Source organism: Bubalus kerabau, chromosome 21, assembly GCF_029407905.1.
Source record: "Bubalus kerabau isolate K-KA32 ecotype Philippines breed swamp buffalo chromosome 21, PCC_UOA_SB_1v2, whole genome shotgun sequence".
Lineage (NCBI taxonomy): Eukaryota > Metazoa > Chordata > Mammalia > Artiodactyla > Bovidae > Bubalus > Bubalus kerabau.
Window position 1 is genome coordinate 56,888,860 of NC_073644.1, and position 18,185 is coordinate 56,907,044.

General features: G+C 37.8%; 1 protein-coding gene across 8 annotated transcripts in view; it reads left to right on the plus strand.

Annotated features, from left to right (window-relative positions):
• The window catches only part of C21H18orf54 (chromosome 21 C18orf54 homolog), a 33,581-nt gene extending 15,874 nt beyond the window's left edge, over positions 1-17,707 (plus strand). For 4 of the 8 annotated variants that reach the window (XM_055558918.1, XM_055558919.1, XM_055558926.1 and 1 more), the window contains exons 8-9: positions 16-86; positions 5,659-7,521. In XM_055558918.1, coding sequence (XP_055414893.1) covers positions 16-86; positions 5,659-5,731 — 144 coding nt within the window. In that variant the 3' untranslated portion in view covers positions 5,732-7,521. Of the gene's footprint in view, positions 1-15; positions 87-1,700; positions 7,522-14,440; positions 14,749-15,158; positions 15,199-17,534 lie in introns of those variants that run through there. The other 4 variants (XM_055558923.1, XM_055558922.1, XM_055558924.1 and 1 more) reach the window with 4 other exon arrangements.
• The last annotated feature ends 478 nt before the right edge of the window (positions 17,708-18,185 follow it).

Sequence of the window (18,185 nt, forward strand, 5' to 3'; positions counted from 1 at the left end):
TGTTTTCAATAATAGATCTCAGAGGATGATCTCTCTAAATTACAGTTGAAGGAAAGTATGGCTCCTATTACTAGGTCACTTCAAAAGTAAGTGTTCTCTGTTAATTTCTGAGTATGTTATGAATACAAATCTGTTTTAGTCATTGCTTTGATTGAAATCAGAAGGTTATAGGATGGAATTAAGTAGCTCTAAGAAGGAAGACATGTACTAGGTATATTTAAGCTTCCTGGAGCATGTTGTTTAATCCTGAGACTTTTCTCTTAAACGTGTGCTATTTTCTATTTAAAATATTCTTATGGCTTAATGAGATAACTGTGGACACTTAAAATACAATAGATGTGAATGGCTTGGAGAAGTTTTCTTTTTCCCTTCTGAGTAACATCAACAGTTTGAGAGAGCGTTGGTGTGGGCATTCTGGACGAACAGCTTGTGCTTGAAACATGTTGTCCTGTGTTCTCTCTAGAAGAGATAAGTAATTGTATCGTTGTTTAATATGTCTCTGCAGAAATCTAAAGGGAATATAATGCTCTGGATGTAAAGATAGGTCCAGATGCCCTAAGGTGTTAATCTACTTATTTTCTTAGTTACATTATCTTAAAAGTTGGAAAGAATGCAGTTCTTTCCTATAGTCATGATATTGATAGATGAGAAGGTTATATTTTATGGATTTGGTTGTGTGAATATGCTGCTGCTGCTGCTAAGTCACTTCAGTCGTGTCCGACTCTGTGCGACCCCATAGACGGCAGCCCACTAGGCTCCTCTGTCCCTGGGATTCTCCGGGCAAGAATACTGGAGTGTGAATATGAAGTGCCCTCAAAAGATGGAATATGCAGCTTAGTAAACACTAAGATTAAAATTTTTTACTTTGTAACATTATTTTGCTTGACTGTAAGTGGGCTAGACAAATACTGACTACCTTTTGTCCTTTCAGAATTGCTTAGGATTCTCTTATGTAAGGAAGCAGTGAAAAAGTGAAACCCTAGACATGTAAATTTGTAATTGTCATGAGAAAGATATGTATATCATTTTTGTTTGCATACTTTAAAAAATATGTATGAATTTCTGCCTCTATTCTGGGTAGAAATAATCCCTCTTTCTTTGTTGCTTGCCATAGTCTTGGCTGTAATGTTTCATATCTAATAGGATTCAGTGAGTAATGATACTAATAACTAACCTTTATTGAACATTTACCAAGTATCAGTGTTCTTAGTGCTTTTGTATGTAATTCATGTGATTTTTACAACCCCGTGAGGTAAGTACTATTATTTGTTTCATAATACAGATCAAGTAATAAAGTAACTTGCCCAAGGCTGCCTGGCTAGTAAAACAGCACTGGAATTCAAACCAGACAGATTCTACAGTCTGTGTTCCTAATACTACTCTCATTAATGATAGTGGTGCATTATCCTTTTAGTCTCCGTGCAGTGCCTCAATTGATTATCTTGGATAAAGACCTCGTTCTGCTTTAAAATTTAAAGTAGATGACCTCAAGCTTTCCACACTTAAAAACATTGATATTGAACTTGTGTCACAAGACTTTAAGTGTATTTTCTGAGTTAAAGTACATAGCCCAGAAGATGTTTTTCTTGGTGGAAATGAACTCTGTCCCATATGTAATTAACCACAAAAATTGATACTGATTGTACAGGTGCTTTTACCATTTTCTATAATTTTTTTTTATAGTAATAACTTTTTTCTAGCTTAGACCATTAGTAATCTTGTCTGCTGCTGCTGCTAAGTCACTTCAGTCGTGTCCGACTCTGTGCGACCCCAGAGACGGCAGCCCACCAGGCTCCCCTGTCCCTGGGATTCTCCAGGCAAGAGCACTGGAGTGGGTTGCCATTTCCTTCTCCAATGCATGAAAGTGAAAGTGAAGTCGCTCAGTCATGTCCGACTCTTAGCGACCCCATGGACTGCAGCCTACCAGGCTCCTCCATCCATGTGATTTTCCAGGCAAGAGTTCTGGAGTGGGGTGCCATTGCCTTCTCCAGTAATCTTGCCTACAGAAGGCCAATTTTAGAGAGTAAGAGTCCAGTTTTGTTAGATGGGTCTTAGCTGTTGATTGTTTTGGATTAGCTGAAACAACCTTAATTTGGCTTTTATTTTACATTTTGAAAGTATTATCAGTAAGGCATTTGTAGTATTATGAAGTAAGTTTAGATTTATGAAGAAAGCATGTCATTTCCCCTCTCCCCCTTATTTTCAGTCTTTAGATAAGACTGATTTAGGGACAAGTTAAAATTAATTCAGTCTCAGGATTCCTCTTACTAGACTGCAAAATATTCTGTTTAGGATTATGGTCATCTTTTCATACTTTAAAGGACCCAACTTTTGCCTAAGTTATAGGTTGTATTTTAGGCACTTTAATTACTTTTCTAGGGTGTTTCTCCCCAATCCTCAAATAACTGGATTTTCTTTCTAACAGTTTGGATTGCTAACCAGTTCATTAAAATATCTTTTTTAGCTTTAGGAAATTCCAAGATCTTAGTATGGGTTCTGTTTACTCTCCTGGACACAGTTTTCTTAGGTTCTCCTATTAGAAATAACAGAGATAAAGGTTCATTGGACCTGAAGTATAAATGGCTGATACAGCTTAAAATGTTATTTTTTCCAGAAAGATTTTGCTTTTAGTAGGAATCAAAGTTATATTTGTTTTGTATCCCTATAATACTTAGTTTGTCTTATGCATTTGCATATTAAAATTATCATCTTTAAGCAAATGAAAGAATTGGTTTTTGAGCCAGTACCTTTTCTAGGATCTTTTATTATGTCATATAAGCTTAGGTTGGTTGTAAAAAATGAGCAGTTGCATATTGTTCACACTCTATAAAGGTGAGTGGTGGATGATTGCAAAATTATCAGTCCTCCAAAAATAATTTGGTTTTGGCCTCAGGACATGTAGTTTTGTATATAAATTGGAGATGAATGTGTAAGAATTCTCAATAATAAAGGACATGCTGTGAAGACCATGCTTAATGATAGCTGGAAAATTGTCTTGTTTCTCAAATCTCCTTTCCTGCTCAGTTTTCTGGTGTTCGTTCTATACTAGGGATAGACAGAATTAGCTCTCAGACTTGTAAAACATGACCCTAAAGCAAAGATTTTTCTTTATTCTAATGTGCTCGTATGTTACTTAGATCTAGAAAATAGTAGGCAGTTTGTCTTGAAAAGCCTTTTGTTCAGTTCCTGCTGAATACTAGGCTGAATATTGGTCAGTAAACATAGTATTTAAGAGAACAGCCAATATAGTTGTACTAATAGAAAAGCAAATGTGAGATATCAATAAGTAAATTAATATATAACTGAATTGTCATCATATAATCAGTGTTGCTGAGTTTCTGGGGGTTGATTTGTATGTATTTGAATGGTCATTGGTAGATGCATTGTCACAATAAGAAATGAGTTTTTAAATTTCAGTTTTTAAGGTGAATGATTACTAAGTGTTGTAATATAATCCTTAAGTTGATCTTTTCCCCATTAACCTGCTTTTTCACTTTTTGACAGAAGAAAATCAAGAAAAATTTCCTTCTGCAATTTTATCCTTCCCTTCTCCCTTACTTACTTTTGAAATACCAATCACTTTTGATAGTCTAAGTAGATAGCTTTATTCTCAAGAGTTAGATGAAAGGAACTGCCAACTGATTGTATAACTGAGGTAGAGCAACTAAAGCTTTCATATTTCTACTTAGCTTTTTTATTCCTTTCTATTATTACCCCCCCCCTTCTACCTGACATTGTTTTTTAAAGGCATAAATATACGACATGGGATTAGAAAGGAAGCCAGTTATACTGAATTAATTATGAAAATATTTAAATACATTTCTGATTAGTAATAATAAATGCTTCTCTATTGCATTTAAAATAAGACAATACATTTAAAATACAGGTAAGTTAAAATTCATTTTGTAAAAACATGTATTATTGTGAAGATCTTTTGCAAAATTTGAATAAAAGCATTAAACAGTTGTGTGGTCTTTTACTTAACCTTTCACATGTTGATCAGCAAACGGTTAAAGAGAATATTGGAAGACATTGATGTCTGGGTCACCACTGAGACTTCACTGTTTGGTGGATGAACAACTAGACTTAAAATTTTCTAATAGTTACTAGTTATGTCATATGAACTTTTGGACTGAGACAGAAAGAATGAGAGTACCTGTGTTATAGCAGTGGATTTAATAACCTGTAATTTTGTAACTATAACTTGTAATTTTGGAATAGTCATGAGTATAGAACATACTTGCAATGACTATGTGATATGAAAATATCTCTGATTTCTGTAGCATATGAGATCACTTTAGTCTGTTGCTTACATTCATAATGGAAGGAAATGCTAATTTAGAGATAGCATTTAATGAAAATAAAGATAATCCCCTCCCCCCAATCCCATTGTATAGATCCTTAAAATCTAAAGAATCTGTGGTCCTCCAATTTTGTAAACAATGAGATCGGATTCTAGCCGCTTGTCTTTCTGTTTCTTGAATCACAGCCTGAAAAGAAAAAGGAAGATAAGCCCCAAGTAGTATATTTACAGATTATATTCTTCCTCATAAATGTGTGTCTAGGAAGAAGAAAATTCTTTAAGTAGAGAGAGATTACTATAGGATGTAGAAATAATAAAGTCTAGTTTTACCTGTAATTGCTTAGTAACCCTGGGTAAGTTATTGTCATTTAGTTAATGAAGATGACAATCTCAAAAATTAACAGAAGCTGTTGAATGGGTGCCAGAATTCAGATTATTACATTTGAGTGAGAAGTAGAGCATGGGGAAATAGATGTGATGTAATATAGTAATTAACACTACTAGTTTTCTCCGTCTTACTCTTGGTAAAGTGGAGGATGTATTTTATTATACATCATTACAACTTTTCACTAATTTCTCACCTTAAAGATTACTGCACATCATAATTGTTACATTTTTCTGTTTTTCTTAGTCTCTTGTTTATCAGAGACATATTTTTGTATGGTTGATTAACTTATATTTTCTGAGTGATCCTCAAGGATCTAAAGGGTAGGGGAGAGGGAAAACTGGAAGAATACTTTCAGAGGGAGACTGGAAAGTTAAGGGTCCCTGTCTTCTTGGTTTGTGTGAGGAATGATTGGGAAGACCAGGTTGCTAGTATACTAACATTATTCAATGTAATTGTCATTTGTTTTCCCCATGCTCAATAAAAATGAGTTTTCCTCAATTGTAACTGATTCTTTAGTGCTATTTTTAAAATTTTAGCTGCCTTGAATGTATATGTTAAAAATGAATTATGTCCTTTATTCTTAAATGATATACATAGTATATCAAAAGGCATCATCTCACTCTGAAAATCACATGGAAAAGGTGTTTTAAGTGTGATACAAATAATACCTGTTATTGTTTTTTATTAGGCTACTTGGTACACTTAAAAAGAAAATCTTTAAATGTCAAACATAAGTTTTTATGTGTTTATAGAATTTTAGGTGAATTATTTTAGCCTTGAGTTACTCAGATTGCAAGGTTTTGTAAAGAAAAATTTTCATAGTTTTGATGCTAAACATATTCCGTAAGTTTCTCTCTCGTACTGATTTTGAAGTTAATAAACAATGTAATGACCCTTTCTTACTGTCTGCATTACCTATTCAGTCCTTGATGTTGGTTGATAATGTGTTTTATACTTTTTAATGAAGGGCTTTGCACCATTTATCTCGCCTGAGAGACCTGGTTGATGATACCAGTGGGAAACAGTCACCGAAAATATGAAGAGGAAAATAAAAGTTTAACCAATAAATAGTCACCACAGAACAAAATGTATTTTTTTCATATCGCTTAAACTGACAGTTAACTATAAGCCATACGTTATTCTGTGATTGGTTCAAGTATTACATATTTTTTAAAAATCAGGCTTGAAAACATCAGTATATTTTTTTGTGGCCTCTCCTCATTTTGTGCCAAAACACCAGAAGTGAATTGGGAGGACCCATAGTCCTAGTCTGACTTTGGTCTTCAGGTTATCATATGTCGAATAGTCAAAGATGGATGATTTCTGTTCTTGAAGCTTACATGGACTTACACCTTCTTCAGCATCCTCATGATTTTATCTGATTCTGGATCATTTAGAAGCTTTTCTTGGTTTCTATCCAAAATCTCTTAAGTTAAATAGACTAATAAAGGTAGCATCCAATGTAAGGAACTTAAGGAATATAAAAATTGTTGATGTATCTTATCTATATGGAAGTATGTTATTTTCAAGTTTCATAAAGCAAACATTTAAGAATATGTTGTATTTGCAAATAACATTAATGCAGTGCTAAAAGGAATGTTGTTTTATATTGTGAATTCCAGAAAAACCTCATTTAATTAATGCTTTGATTTTATGTGAGAATATTTGACAGTACTTCACAGTTTTTAAAACATTTTGTGGGGAAGAATTTAACATTTTGATATTTTTTAGATTTAAATTTTGAGGTTAGCTCAAACTAGTAAAAACTATATTTGACCGATTGCTTTATGAAATTTGGTAACTGAAATGACTATGGAAAATCAGTAACTATATTTAAGCTATTTTGTAAATGCTGAACTTTATTTAAAGCAATCTGTAGTCTTGAAGATTTGTCACTAGCTAGAACTAAACAGAGTTCTCTAATTTTTGAACTTCTATCAAGTGAACTTCTGATAAGCAGGAAGCATGTTTATTAACAAAATGAAGAAATAAGTCATAATACGTGGCAAAATATATTTAAAAAGCCTGATGAAATTAAAGAGTATGTTTGTATGTATACAAATTAACACTACTCAAATTTTGGAGCATTTTTTGCTAGTACCTTTACTGTCAAATAAGAATTTCTAAGCCCATTGGGTGAAAGAATTCCTTCCCCCTGCCCCCACCACCTCAATTTAAAACACCACGTAAGACCTTTGTTGCAGAAATTACATGTCAAAGACTGTAGAGTGAATCCTGTCTTTTTTCCCTTGCCTAGTGAATCAGAGTCACTACTGTTCTTTTTGCCCAGTTTGAGAGTCTCTTGCTAGTAAGTTTGTTTACTCTGGATGCGTTTTTGCCACCTACATTCAATTTTCTGATTATGGTCTTCTGCTTCACAGCAAATAGTTTGCATACAATGAAACAAGACATTACTTTGATGATTGCAATGTGGTCGGCTGTTAAGTGTGGATGGGTTGATTTTAAGTTGGATGAATTGAGCTTTTTAAGTGGATGAATGAATGGATCTGAGTTGAGCATGTTTCAGGGAAATCCAGAATTTGACGAATTCTAAAGGCACAGCAGATACCAGATAATTATGTATTACATGTTGATCAGACATGATATATTTAGTGTACGTAGAAGGAATCTGCAAAGGGATTGTGCTTAATGACTCTGTAACACTGATTTGGTTAGTGCTTCATTTGCAAAAACGTATCTCCAATACTAAATAAGATAAACTTGTTCTAGAATTTTAACTAATATTTTAAGAAACTTGATGATACTTATCCCAAAGTGTTTTTTTGTATTAAATATGGAAGTTTTTAGCAAAAAAGAGAAAACTTTAAATGATTAATTGTAACCTTTAAAAAATATATCAGTGATTCAATAAGAAAAATGTAAATGATAAATGTTCAATAAATTATTTAAGGAATTTAATTAATTAAATATTTTAGCATTTATTATTTTGAGATTTCCAAAGGAAAAAAGAAGACAATAGTATTGAGACAACTGAGTTGGGAATTTAAGGCAATTAGATTTTAAAAATAGCATTGTGAATATAAGGCTTTATCAACCTTTTTCTCATTTAGGCGTATTGAAAAATACTGAATAGAAAACGTGATAAAACTTTAATGACATTTCAAGTTTTTAGTTGAGTATGAAAAAATTGAACAAACCTAATTACAAAAATGATCTGAGATCCAGGGATAAAACTGTGATGAATATGTGAAGACTTGAACTTAACTACATTTTCCTTATTGTCAGTAGGAACTCTTCAGTTTTTTCTGGGATAATTTATTTCAGATTCATAGAGATTTTTGACCACATTGAGGAACTCTGTGTTGGGTTCATTTGTGTTATGTGTTTCTCTCTCTAGTTTTGTTATTTCTTGTTGAAGTTTATAAATGTGGGTTTTGGGGGGTATTTTGTATATTTAATATTTGGGATAATGTTAAATCATATGTAGTTATACCAAAATGTTGCCTGAAGTTAAGTCATGGCAAGATTTTCTTCCCCCGATGTTTTGAATATGTGGAATCACTCATAGTTTTGATTTTATGTTTCCTGTTTTTCTGTCCCGCTTTTCACAATGTTTAAAAATCTTTTTGGTAGAAGTGCTCTCAGAAGTAAACTTGTCAAGGGGGTGGGCTGAACTGGGGGATTGGGATTGACCTGTGTAATACATTGTGCTGTGTTGTGCTGTGCTCAGTCACTCAGTCATGTCTGACTCTTTGTGGCTCCATGGACTGTAGCCTGCCAGGTTTCTCTGTCCATGGGGATTCTCCTGACAAGAATATTGGATGGATTGTCATGCCCTCCTCCAGGGGATCTTCCCAACCCAGGGATCAAACCCAGGTCTTGTGTACTGCAGGTGGATTCAGTACCTTCAGAGCTACCGGGGAAGCCCAGGAATAGTGGAGTAGGTAGTCTGTCTTGTCTTCAAGGGATCTTCTGACCCAGGAATGGAACGGGAGTCTCCTGCATTGCAGGCAGATTCCTTACCAGCTGAGGTACCAGGGAAACCCATATAATACACTACGATGTATAAAATAGGTAACTAATGAGAACCTACTGTACAGCACAGGGAAACAAACTACTCCGTGCTCTGTGGTGACCTAAATGGGAAGGAAATCCAAAAAGAGGGAATATGTACAGTTGATTCACTTTGCTGTTCTGCAGAATCTTATACAACATTGTAAAGCAACTTTTCCAATACTAAAATGGCTAAAAGGCAAGTAGCATGAAAGGGAGCAAAACTGATCTATGGCTGAGATCTTTTTTGAACAACTAGTTTTTTATCTTCCCAGTTTATTCTGCATTGTCCTCACTGTAGCCCAGACCTGACCAATTCAGTGTCGCAGCCTCTTTACTGAGACTAGTCCATTTGCCTCCTAATACCTGTTTCAACCTTATCCATTCTTCCCCTCGTTTTTGGTTCAAAGATATCCTGACTAGTCTTTGCAAGACAGTGTTATACATACCACTACTGTAATCTTACTCATTTATTTCAGCAAGTTTGCTGTAGCTAAATTGCTTTACTCAGATTCTGCCAAACTTCATATGTATGTTTTCATTTTCACCTTTGTACATATTGTTCCCATACTTGAAATACTGTGCCATTTCTTTAAAGCTCTGACAGAGCTTATCCTTTATTGCCCAAACACTTTAACCTTCCAAACTCTGGTAGATTGGCTCTCCTTTTTCTTTCCCCATCACGTGTTTAACTGTTAGATTTCTTATTTTAAGTATTGGATGTACCTCTTGTAGCAAGATTTGTATCCCTAGGGGAGAAAATGTCTTAAAAAATATTAGAAGATTGATTTTGTTTTGTCTCCTTGATAGTGTCTCTTACATAGTGATGTAATAACCAGAGACATGTTAATCGATTAGTTTAAGGCAGGTTTCCTGTATAAGATTGTAAATTCATGATAGAAACCAGATCCTTTATGTGATGTCCTACAAATCCTTTTTAAAATGAGGTAAATTAAACCTATTTTGGAAGACTTTTCTTTTTTGATACTGCAGTTTATCAAGCAAGATTAACATTTATGTATTTTGGATGACTTGGCTGTAAGCTTTCTAACGTCGTGAGCCTTCAAGACTTATGGTTTTGGGGTTTTTCTGTATTCTGCATTTCATCAGGTACATGACCTATGTTACAAATCCGTTCCCCAGACTAAGTCTAGGGAAACTTTCAGTGGCTGGTTTTCACTGTGTTGCTTCTGTGAGCCTGGCTAGACGGGAACCTGTTAGTCTGGGTCCAGTCTAGAAACAAACCACACAGTGATTTTAAACAGGAGCAACTCAATATACAAAAGTTTTAAACTAGTCAGACCCACCGGAGTTGAGTGTTTGCAGCAGCTGATGAAGCGATGTTTCCCTGGACCTGGCTGCCTGCCTGCCTCCCAGGTTCCGCAGAGTGGGGGGAAAAGTTCTAAATTATGACAAAATAAGTCTTGTGAGCTAAGGGAGAGGACTCAAGTAGGGACAAGCTTGCAAGTACTCAAGGACAGGGATCTCAGATGGGAGTCTGATCTTGCTGAAGGGGCAGCCCACTGAATGGCAGAGTTTACAAGCTTTCCCAGACCAGAGTCTGTTTGCAGTCACTGGGCAAGAAGGAAGCCACCCTCCAAGATTCAGGGAAGCTGCAGCTAGTGACCAAGTGTGGGCCTGGAGAGAGAGTGAGGGAGCCTTCCGCATGCTGGACGGTGCTGGCTGGGTGCCAGGAGCAAAAGGGGTTTGTATTGGGAAAGTTGAAAGAAGGTGATCACCGGCCTGGGCCAGGTCTGTGTGATGCCAGGGAGAACCATGCATTCTGGGACTGTGACTGGGCCAGAGAACCACTGGGTTTCTTCATATCCTTCGAGTTAACTGATGCTGGAGCTGCTGGAAAGCTGCGAGTGAGCCCCTTCGGGGTGAAATTGGAGCTGAGAGACTGAATTGATGACTGGCTCGGAAACTTGTCAGGTACTTGAAAGGTTTTGGTGGGAAAAAGCATCACAAGGGGAAATCAAAAATTGCTTCACCTGTCCACCTCTGACACCCTGTTTTGCAATATAGCCTGTCCAAACCAATAACCTGGCATAAAGGTAAAATAACAAAAATGTCAGCTCATTTAGGAAACAGGCCCAATAAGAAATCTTGGGTCAGTATTTTCAAAATCTAATAAATTTGATAATTTTATAGAAAAAAAAACAACTAGAAATCTGGGACTATTATAAACATTCTGGAATACAAATGAAGATCAGAATTTCAGAGGAGTAGATTGCATTCAATTTTTCATCGTGATAGCCACATAGGTTTTATATGAGTGTTTCTGGAAATGGAGCATTTCTTGCAACTGGAATGCTTTGCATTGTAGTATATTGCTTCAATGAAGCCACGATTTGTTTTTCTTTGTCTTCCACATATTACCCTTATTTAATTTTGCCTTTCAAGGCAATCTCATATACACATTTTGGTCTTAAAATGCTGAAACCAGCAAAAATAATGCTACTTCCATCTTTCAGGCTGTTTTTAATTTCCAAATACTTAGGACACAATTTTATGTTCATAATTGCCTCACTTGTAATAATGCCATCTGGCTTTCCTTTTATTGTTTAAATGTCTAAATTGTACAGGTGATCCAGAGCCCTACTTAACAAAGTGCTAGAGTATGCATTTATTTTGCACATTGATAAGAGGATTAGCATATATTAGTTTGAGGTGTATGACATGATTGAACGTTTATGTGTAAGTCTACTTAATATCCACCCACTTTATTTTTTCTTATTGCCACCCATTGCTAATTTTTTCCAGCTTTGTTGAGGTATAATTGACAAATTGTAAAGATATTTAAAGTGTATGTTATGTATACACATTGTGAAAAGATTCTCCCATCTTGTTAATATATTATCACCAATTACTGTCTTTTTTTTGGACAGTTAATTTTTAAAAAATATGGCATCGAATGTCCAAGATGTGTAGAATAGGTGCATGAAAAGTCTATGACTCTTCGATTTATTATTCCATTCAGCTAGCATGCATTTGACTTCCCTGGTGGCTCAGACGGTAAAGTGCCTACAATGCGGGAGACTCAGGTTTAGTCCCTGGGTTGGGAATATCCTCTGGAGAAGTAAACGGCAACCCACTCCAGTACCCTTGCCTGGAAACTCCCATGGACGGAGGAGCGTGGTAGGCTTCAGTTGATGGGGTCACAAAGAGGCACGACTGAGCGACTTCACTTTCACTTTTCAGCATGCATTTGGCTTTGTGGAGGTGGGAAGGAGGAGAGGAGAGGGTAGGGGTAGGAGAGATGGTGGCAAATAAGGTATGACTTATCACGAGGAATTCGATGGAAATATGTAAACGGATACAGTTATATACCACCAAGTAAGTATTGTTTCAGAGAAATGAAGCTGGAGCAATAGCTATTAAGGCACAGACGATGGAGCAGCTAAGTGGCCGGAAGGATCAGGAACAAATTCACTTAGGAGGGGATGCTTGAATTGATCTCCAAAATGAACAAGTTTTTCATCAAAGAAATTGGACTGAAGGATGTTTAGACAGAGTAAGACATTCAAAGGGTCTTGGTGGCTCAGTGGTAAAGAATCTGCCTGCTAATGCAGGGGATGTGAGTTCAATCCCTGGGTCAGGAGATCCCCTATAAATGCAGCCCACTCCAATATTCGTGCCTGGGAAATCCCGTGGACAGAGGAACCTGGCAGGCTACAGTCCATGGGGTTGGAAAAGAGCTGGACATAACGACTAAAAGGCAACAGCAACAAGAAGTGCAAAGACTTGAGTTGTTAAAAAAGGCCGGATACAAAATTTTTTATTGAGTTGGGTATACTGTGTGTCGTAGTGGAGGAAACCTGTGCTTTAACATCAGGCAGATGTGTTTTATGATTCTACCATTTATTAACTGTTGTGAACAAGCTCCTTGATCCTGCCTGAGGCTTCATTTAAAATTTCCTTTTCATTTGTAACAGCTGCTTCGAAGTTTTGTTTCAAGGATTGAATGATAACACCTGGCATTTGTGATCTTAGTAAACACTAGCTGCTAATAATGCTAATACACCTAGGTAAGGGAGGTGCCAGGAATAAGGCATAGGCTGATTCTACTCTTGTGGTTCCCCCTTCTACTCTACATTACTGTTAAGCTGTGCAGTTGTGTCCAACTCTGCGACCCCATGGACTGCAGCACTCAAGGCTTCCCTGTCATGAGCCATCTCCCAGAGTTTGAGTCGGTGATGCCATCCAGCCATTTCATCCTTGCTGTTGTCCCCTTCTGCCTTTAATCTTTCCCAGCATCAGGGTCTTTTCCAATGAGTTGGGTCTTCGCAGCAAGTGCCAAAGTATTGGAGCTTCAGCTTCAGCATCAGTCTTCCCAGTGAATATTCAGGGTTGATTTCCTTTAGGATTGACTGGTTTGATCTCCTTGCTGTCCCAGGGACTCTCAAGAGTCTTCAGCAGTACAGTTGGAAGGCAGTTTTTCAGAGCTCTGCCTCCTTTATGGTAGAGCTATATGCTCTACATTACAGGAAGAATTATTATTGAAAAACGTGTCTGATGATGTACCTCTTAAGCTTTCCAGTGGCTTCCTGCTGGAGAAGTAGTTGTAAAGTTCCCACCGTACCCTGAAAAGCCCTAGATGATGTGCCAACACCCCTCCCGTCACTCCTCAAGGCCGAAACCTTTGCTACCACTCTGCTCTGATTCAGCCACGTTGGTTTGGCTGTTACCAAATAACCACAAATATGCCTCTGTGTCCAGGCCTTTGCAGTGTCCTCCATCTTGTCAGTCTTTACACAAACGCCTCTTAATTCCCCCCCTTACTTCAGGTGTCTGCTCAAATGCCACTTTATCAGACAAGCCTACCCTCCTCCCCGCCCTGCTATTCTACTTTACTCTTTGGTGGTGGTGGTGGTGTAGTCACTTAAGTTATGTCCGACTCTTGCAACCCCATGGACTAGCCTGCCAGGCTCCTCTGTCCATGGGATTTCCCAGGCAAGAATACTGGGATGGGTTGCCACTTCCTTCTGGGGATCTTCCTGACCCAGGGATTGAACCCACATCTCTTGTGTGTCCTGCTTTGGCAGGCGGATTCTTTATCAACTGAGCCACCAGGGAAACTCAGACCTTATTTTTCTTCACTGAATCGTGAGGGCCGGAACTTTGTATTATTCACTGTTTCAGTTCAGTTCAGTCGCTCAGTCGTGTCTGACTCTGCGACCCCATGAATCACAGCACGCCAGGCCTCCCTGTCTATCACCAACTCCCGGAGTTCACTATTTACTCCTCAACAACTAGGATAGTGCCTAGTAGTAATTTAAAGAGCTACGTAAGTATTTCTCTGAATGAGGACCAGAGAGTGGCTTGGGAACCCTTCTGAGGCAGGTGGTGTGCTCAGCTGAGAATTGGATTTTATTCCCTAGGCAAAAGGGACCTATGTTTTTGATGCAGCCTTGAGTGAATATTAATTTTTGTTAGTCCCTACATTGATTTATGGCTGCAGTCAGACTGAACTGTTTTCCAAATACTAAAACCAACAGTTTTTCTTCCTTCTGATAGTTAAGTCTTTAAAATCTGATACCACAGCATAAATGCATTATGTTAGTAATTTTTCTTAGGAATTAAAACTATAAAGCAGGCCTTATTTAGTTTTTTTTTTGCTCAGAGTTAGTTTTACTGATGTTCCTATGATTTATTGTAAAATAAGTCCCTAGAATATAGGGTTTTTTTTTTTCTTTTAAATAATAACGTTTAGAGGACTTTATTTGTCTCAGGTTGAAGTACTAGATGCTATTTGATTTACTGAATGATTTATGTGGGATTTTGGACACGAGTATAAGAAGACAACAGAAGCACAAAGAAGTCTCTTGGAGTGGGATTCAGAAGTCCTCATGACAGGAGCCCTGGAAGGACCTTGATAATGCCCCCAACAAATGAACCACTCAGCACTCCTTCAAATCATTTCAGTCTTCATTTTTTTTTAGACCTGAGGGACATATGAAAAATTTTATTTAGATTTATTTCATCATCTCCGATTAAAGAGGTATCAATTTTCTATTAAAAATGACCAAAGTTTAGCAAACATTTTCCTACTTTCTGCTGTAGTTCTCATTCATTGTGTGTGTGTTTCTGAGATTTCTTACGAGGGTTTAAACTTCAAATGTCTTATTCTCTCCTGCCCCTTCTTAGTTGGGGTGCCTTGAGCAAGTTAGAGCTGTAAGATTGAATTTATAAAGCAGAGCTAATGGGGCTGCTTTAGAACACAGTTGAAGGGATTGAGAGAATGCCTGTAAACAGTTCCTTAGCACAGTGCCTCACCGTAGGGAAGTGCCCAGTGTAAACTATTATTGCTAAATACAGTTATGTCAGTACTTGTTTTCAGAATTTCAGCTAGTCATAATTGTTGCCATTTAGTTGTCTGTGTATGGATATTTTGTAGAAGCCAATCCAAGTCTTAATAAGGACTGTTTAAATTTTTTTTTTCCCCACTAGAGGGCACTGCCTGCTTTGGCAGTAACAAGATTAAGAAATTTTGTCATTGGCCTTCTTCAGTCGCTGAGTCGTGTCCAGCTCTTTGTGACCCCATGGACTGCAGCACACCAGGCTTCCTTGTCGTTCACTATCTCCCAGAGATTGCTCAAACTCATGTCTGTTGAGTCAATGATGCCATCCAAACATCTCATCCTCTGTCATCCCCTTCTGCCCTCAATCTTTCCCAGCATCAGGGTCTTTTCCGATGAGTCCTGCTACTCCTTAATCTGGTTTTGAGCTTGTGAAAGTCACTCAGTTGTGTCTGACTCTCTGCAACACCATGGACTATACACAGTCCATGGAATTCTCCAGGTCAGAATACTGGAGTGGGTGGCCTTTCCTGTCTCCAGGGTTTTGAGCTTAGCGCCTGGCATTCATTCTCAGTTACAGCTCTTGAAAGCTGATGGGGTGTGTTAGGAGATGATCTTATCTCCCTCTTCCTTCTCACATCAAGTTACAACCTTTTAGAAAGAAGCATCTCTCCCCATTCTGTAAACCAGATGTATTCTTTAGACTGTAGTCATTATGATTAGGAGCCCTATTCTCTTCTCCTTCTTCAGGAGGCTTCAGTCCTGAAGTGGTTCCTGTTAGACCACTAATGTCCTTTGTGTTCTGTCTCTTCCTAGTTACTGTCCCAACACTCACATAATGGAAAGGTGTTTTAGCCTAGGCACATGCGTTTGCCTTTGTAAAGTGGGGGCCCTTAAAAGGAACACCTGGCTTTGGGTTTTCAACAAGATACAGGCTTGACATCTTGAGTTGGGAGTGGAGGTTCAGGGGAAGTACCCTTGTCACTTACCCTTCAGTCCTCTTTCCCATACGTAAAGTAAGTTTAGTTGGTAGACAAATCCAGTGGCCAGAGCCTCCCCAACAGTCTTAATTTCAAGTCAGAGAAAAGGTGTGAGATGGGGAAGGAGTATGTGTGTGCTCAGTTGCTTCAGTCATGTCTGACTCTGCGACCCTATGGACTGTGGCCCACAATGCTCTTCTGTCCACGGGATTTTCCAGGGAAGAATACTGGAGTGGGTTGCCATGCCCACTTCCAGGTAATTTTCCTGACGCAGGGATCAAACCCACGTTTCCTCTGTCTCCTGCATTGCAGGCTGATTCTTTACCCGTTCAGCCACTTGGGAAGCCCTGGGGAAGGACAGAAAGCAAAAAAACGCAGAAAGGTGAAATGTACACTGAGGAAACCAGAATTGAAAGAGACACATGTACCCCAATGTTCATCGCAGCACTGTTTATAATAGCTAGGACATGGAAGCAACCTAGATGTCCATCAGCAGATGAATGGATAAGAAAGCTATGGTACATATACACAATGGAGTATTACTCAGCCATTAAAAAGAATACATTTGAATCAGTTCTAATGAGGTGGATGAAACTGGAGCCTATTATACAGAGTGAAGTAAGCCAGAAAGAAAAACACCAATACAGTATACTAACGCATATATATGGAATTTAGAAAGATGGTAATGATAACCGTGTATATGAGACAACAAAAGAGACACTGATGTATAGAACAGTCTTTTGGACTCTGTGGGAGACGGAGAGGGTGGGATGATTTGGGAGAATGGCATTGAAATACGTATAATATCATATATGAAACGAGTCGCCAGTCCAGGTTCGATGCACGATACTGGATGCTTGGGGCTGGTGCACTGGGACGACCCAGAGGGATGGTATGGGGAGGGAGGAGGGAGGAGGGTTCAGGATGGGGAACACATGTATACCTGTGGTGGATTCATTTTGATATTAGGCAAAACCAATACAATATTGTAAAGTTTAAAAATAAAAAAAAAATATGAACAAACGTTGGTAACACCACGATTTTGAACTAACAGACCTTGCTTAGGTTAATCTTTTCATGGATTAGTAGAAATTTCAGTTTGCTAACTAGTGACCATGCCTACAATGTAACATTACACACGGGAGGTTATAACCTAGTTTGCTTGTGACTTAGGATTTGTTTTCTGTATACAATGTAATGTCAAATTTGAGGGTCCCGATTTCTATGTCAGGGCTCTACTTGGCCATGGCCACAAAGAGGAACCCCCAAACATGAGTGAGTGAGTAAGGTATACAGGTGAGGGATGAGGAGAAGAGGGGAGGATCTTCCAGGATGTTCAAAAGGTGGGGGTTTCTGTTCAGTAGGGATAGACGGGGAGCTCCCCTTTGAGTCACGTTTGTAGAGTTCCGAATTGTAAAACTGGAGTCTCTGTATCCTAATTCTAGATTCTAAAAATGTTTAGATTTTATAGCATGAAATTTTTATAGCATTCTCCATGACCCAGAGTCTCAGATTCACTAACACTGGTTTGCCATCTCCTTCTCCAGGGCATCTTCCTGACCCAGGGATCAAACCCGTGTCTCCTGCATTGGCAGGTGGCTTCTTTACCACTGAACCACCAGGGAAGCCTATTGTCTAGAGTAGGGATGGGCAAATTATGGCTCATTTTTGGAATTTGGCCTGCCGCTGGTTTTCTGTTCAGTCCACGGTTAAGAATGTATGTTTTTAAATGATTGAATAAAATTTAAAAGATGAATATTTTATGACACATAAAGAATACAGTCTCTGTCAACATTACTAGACCAAGCACTCAATATTTCCAACTTATACAGAAAAGCAAATTAGAAACAATTTTTTTAAATCACAGCATAATTTCTTCAAAAATATAAAAAGATAAAAATGAGGCTGAAGTCACAGTAAGTTTAGAATGGCTTGTTTGTTAGCCAAATAAGGAAAACTGCTTATGGACAGTGGGTTTATTAAATTCTGCTTAATTGAAACACCTGAAGAAATTGTCCATAGGAGATAAACTTGTTTAATACTATTAACCTCTTAGGGAGAACAGTTGACCAAAGAGTTGATGATTTTGGGGAGCAACATTGATAGTTAAAAATTGGTCTAGTGATATTGATAGAGATTCTTTGGTTTTTCTTATCTCTTAATGAGTCCAAAAGGTATTATTGATACTATTAAATTGC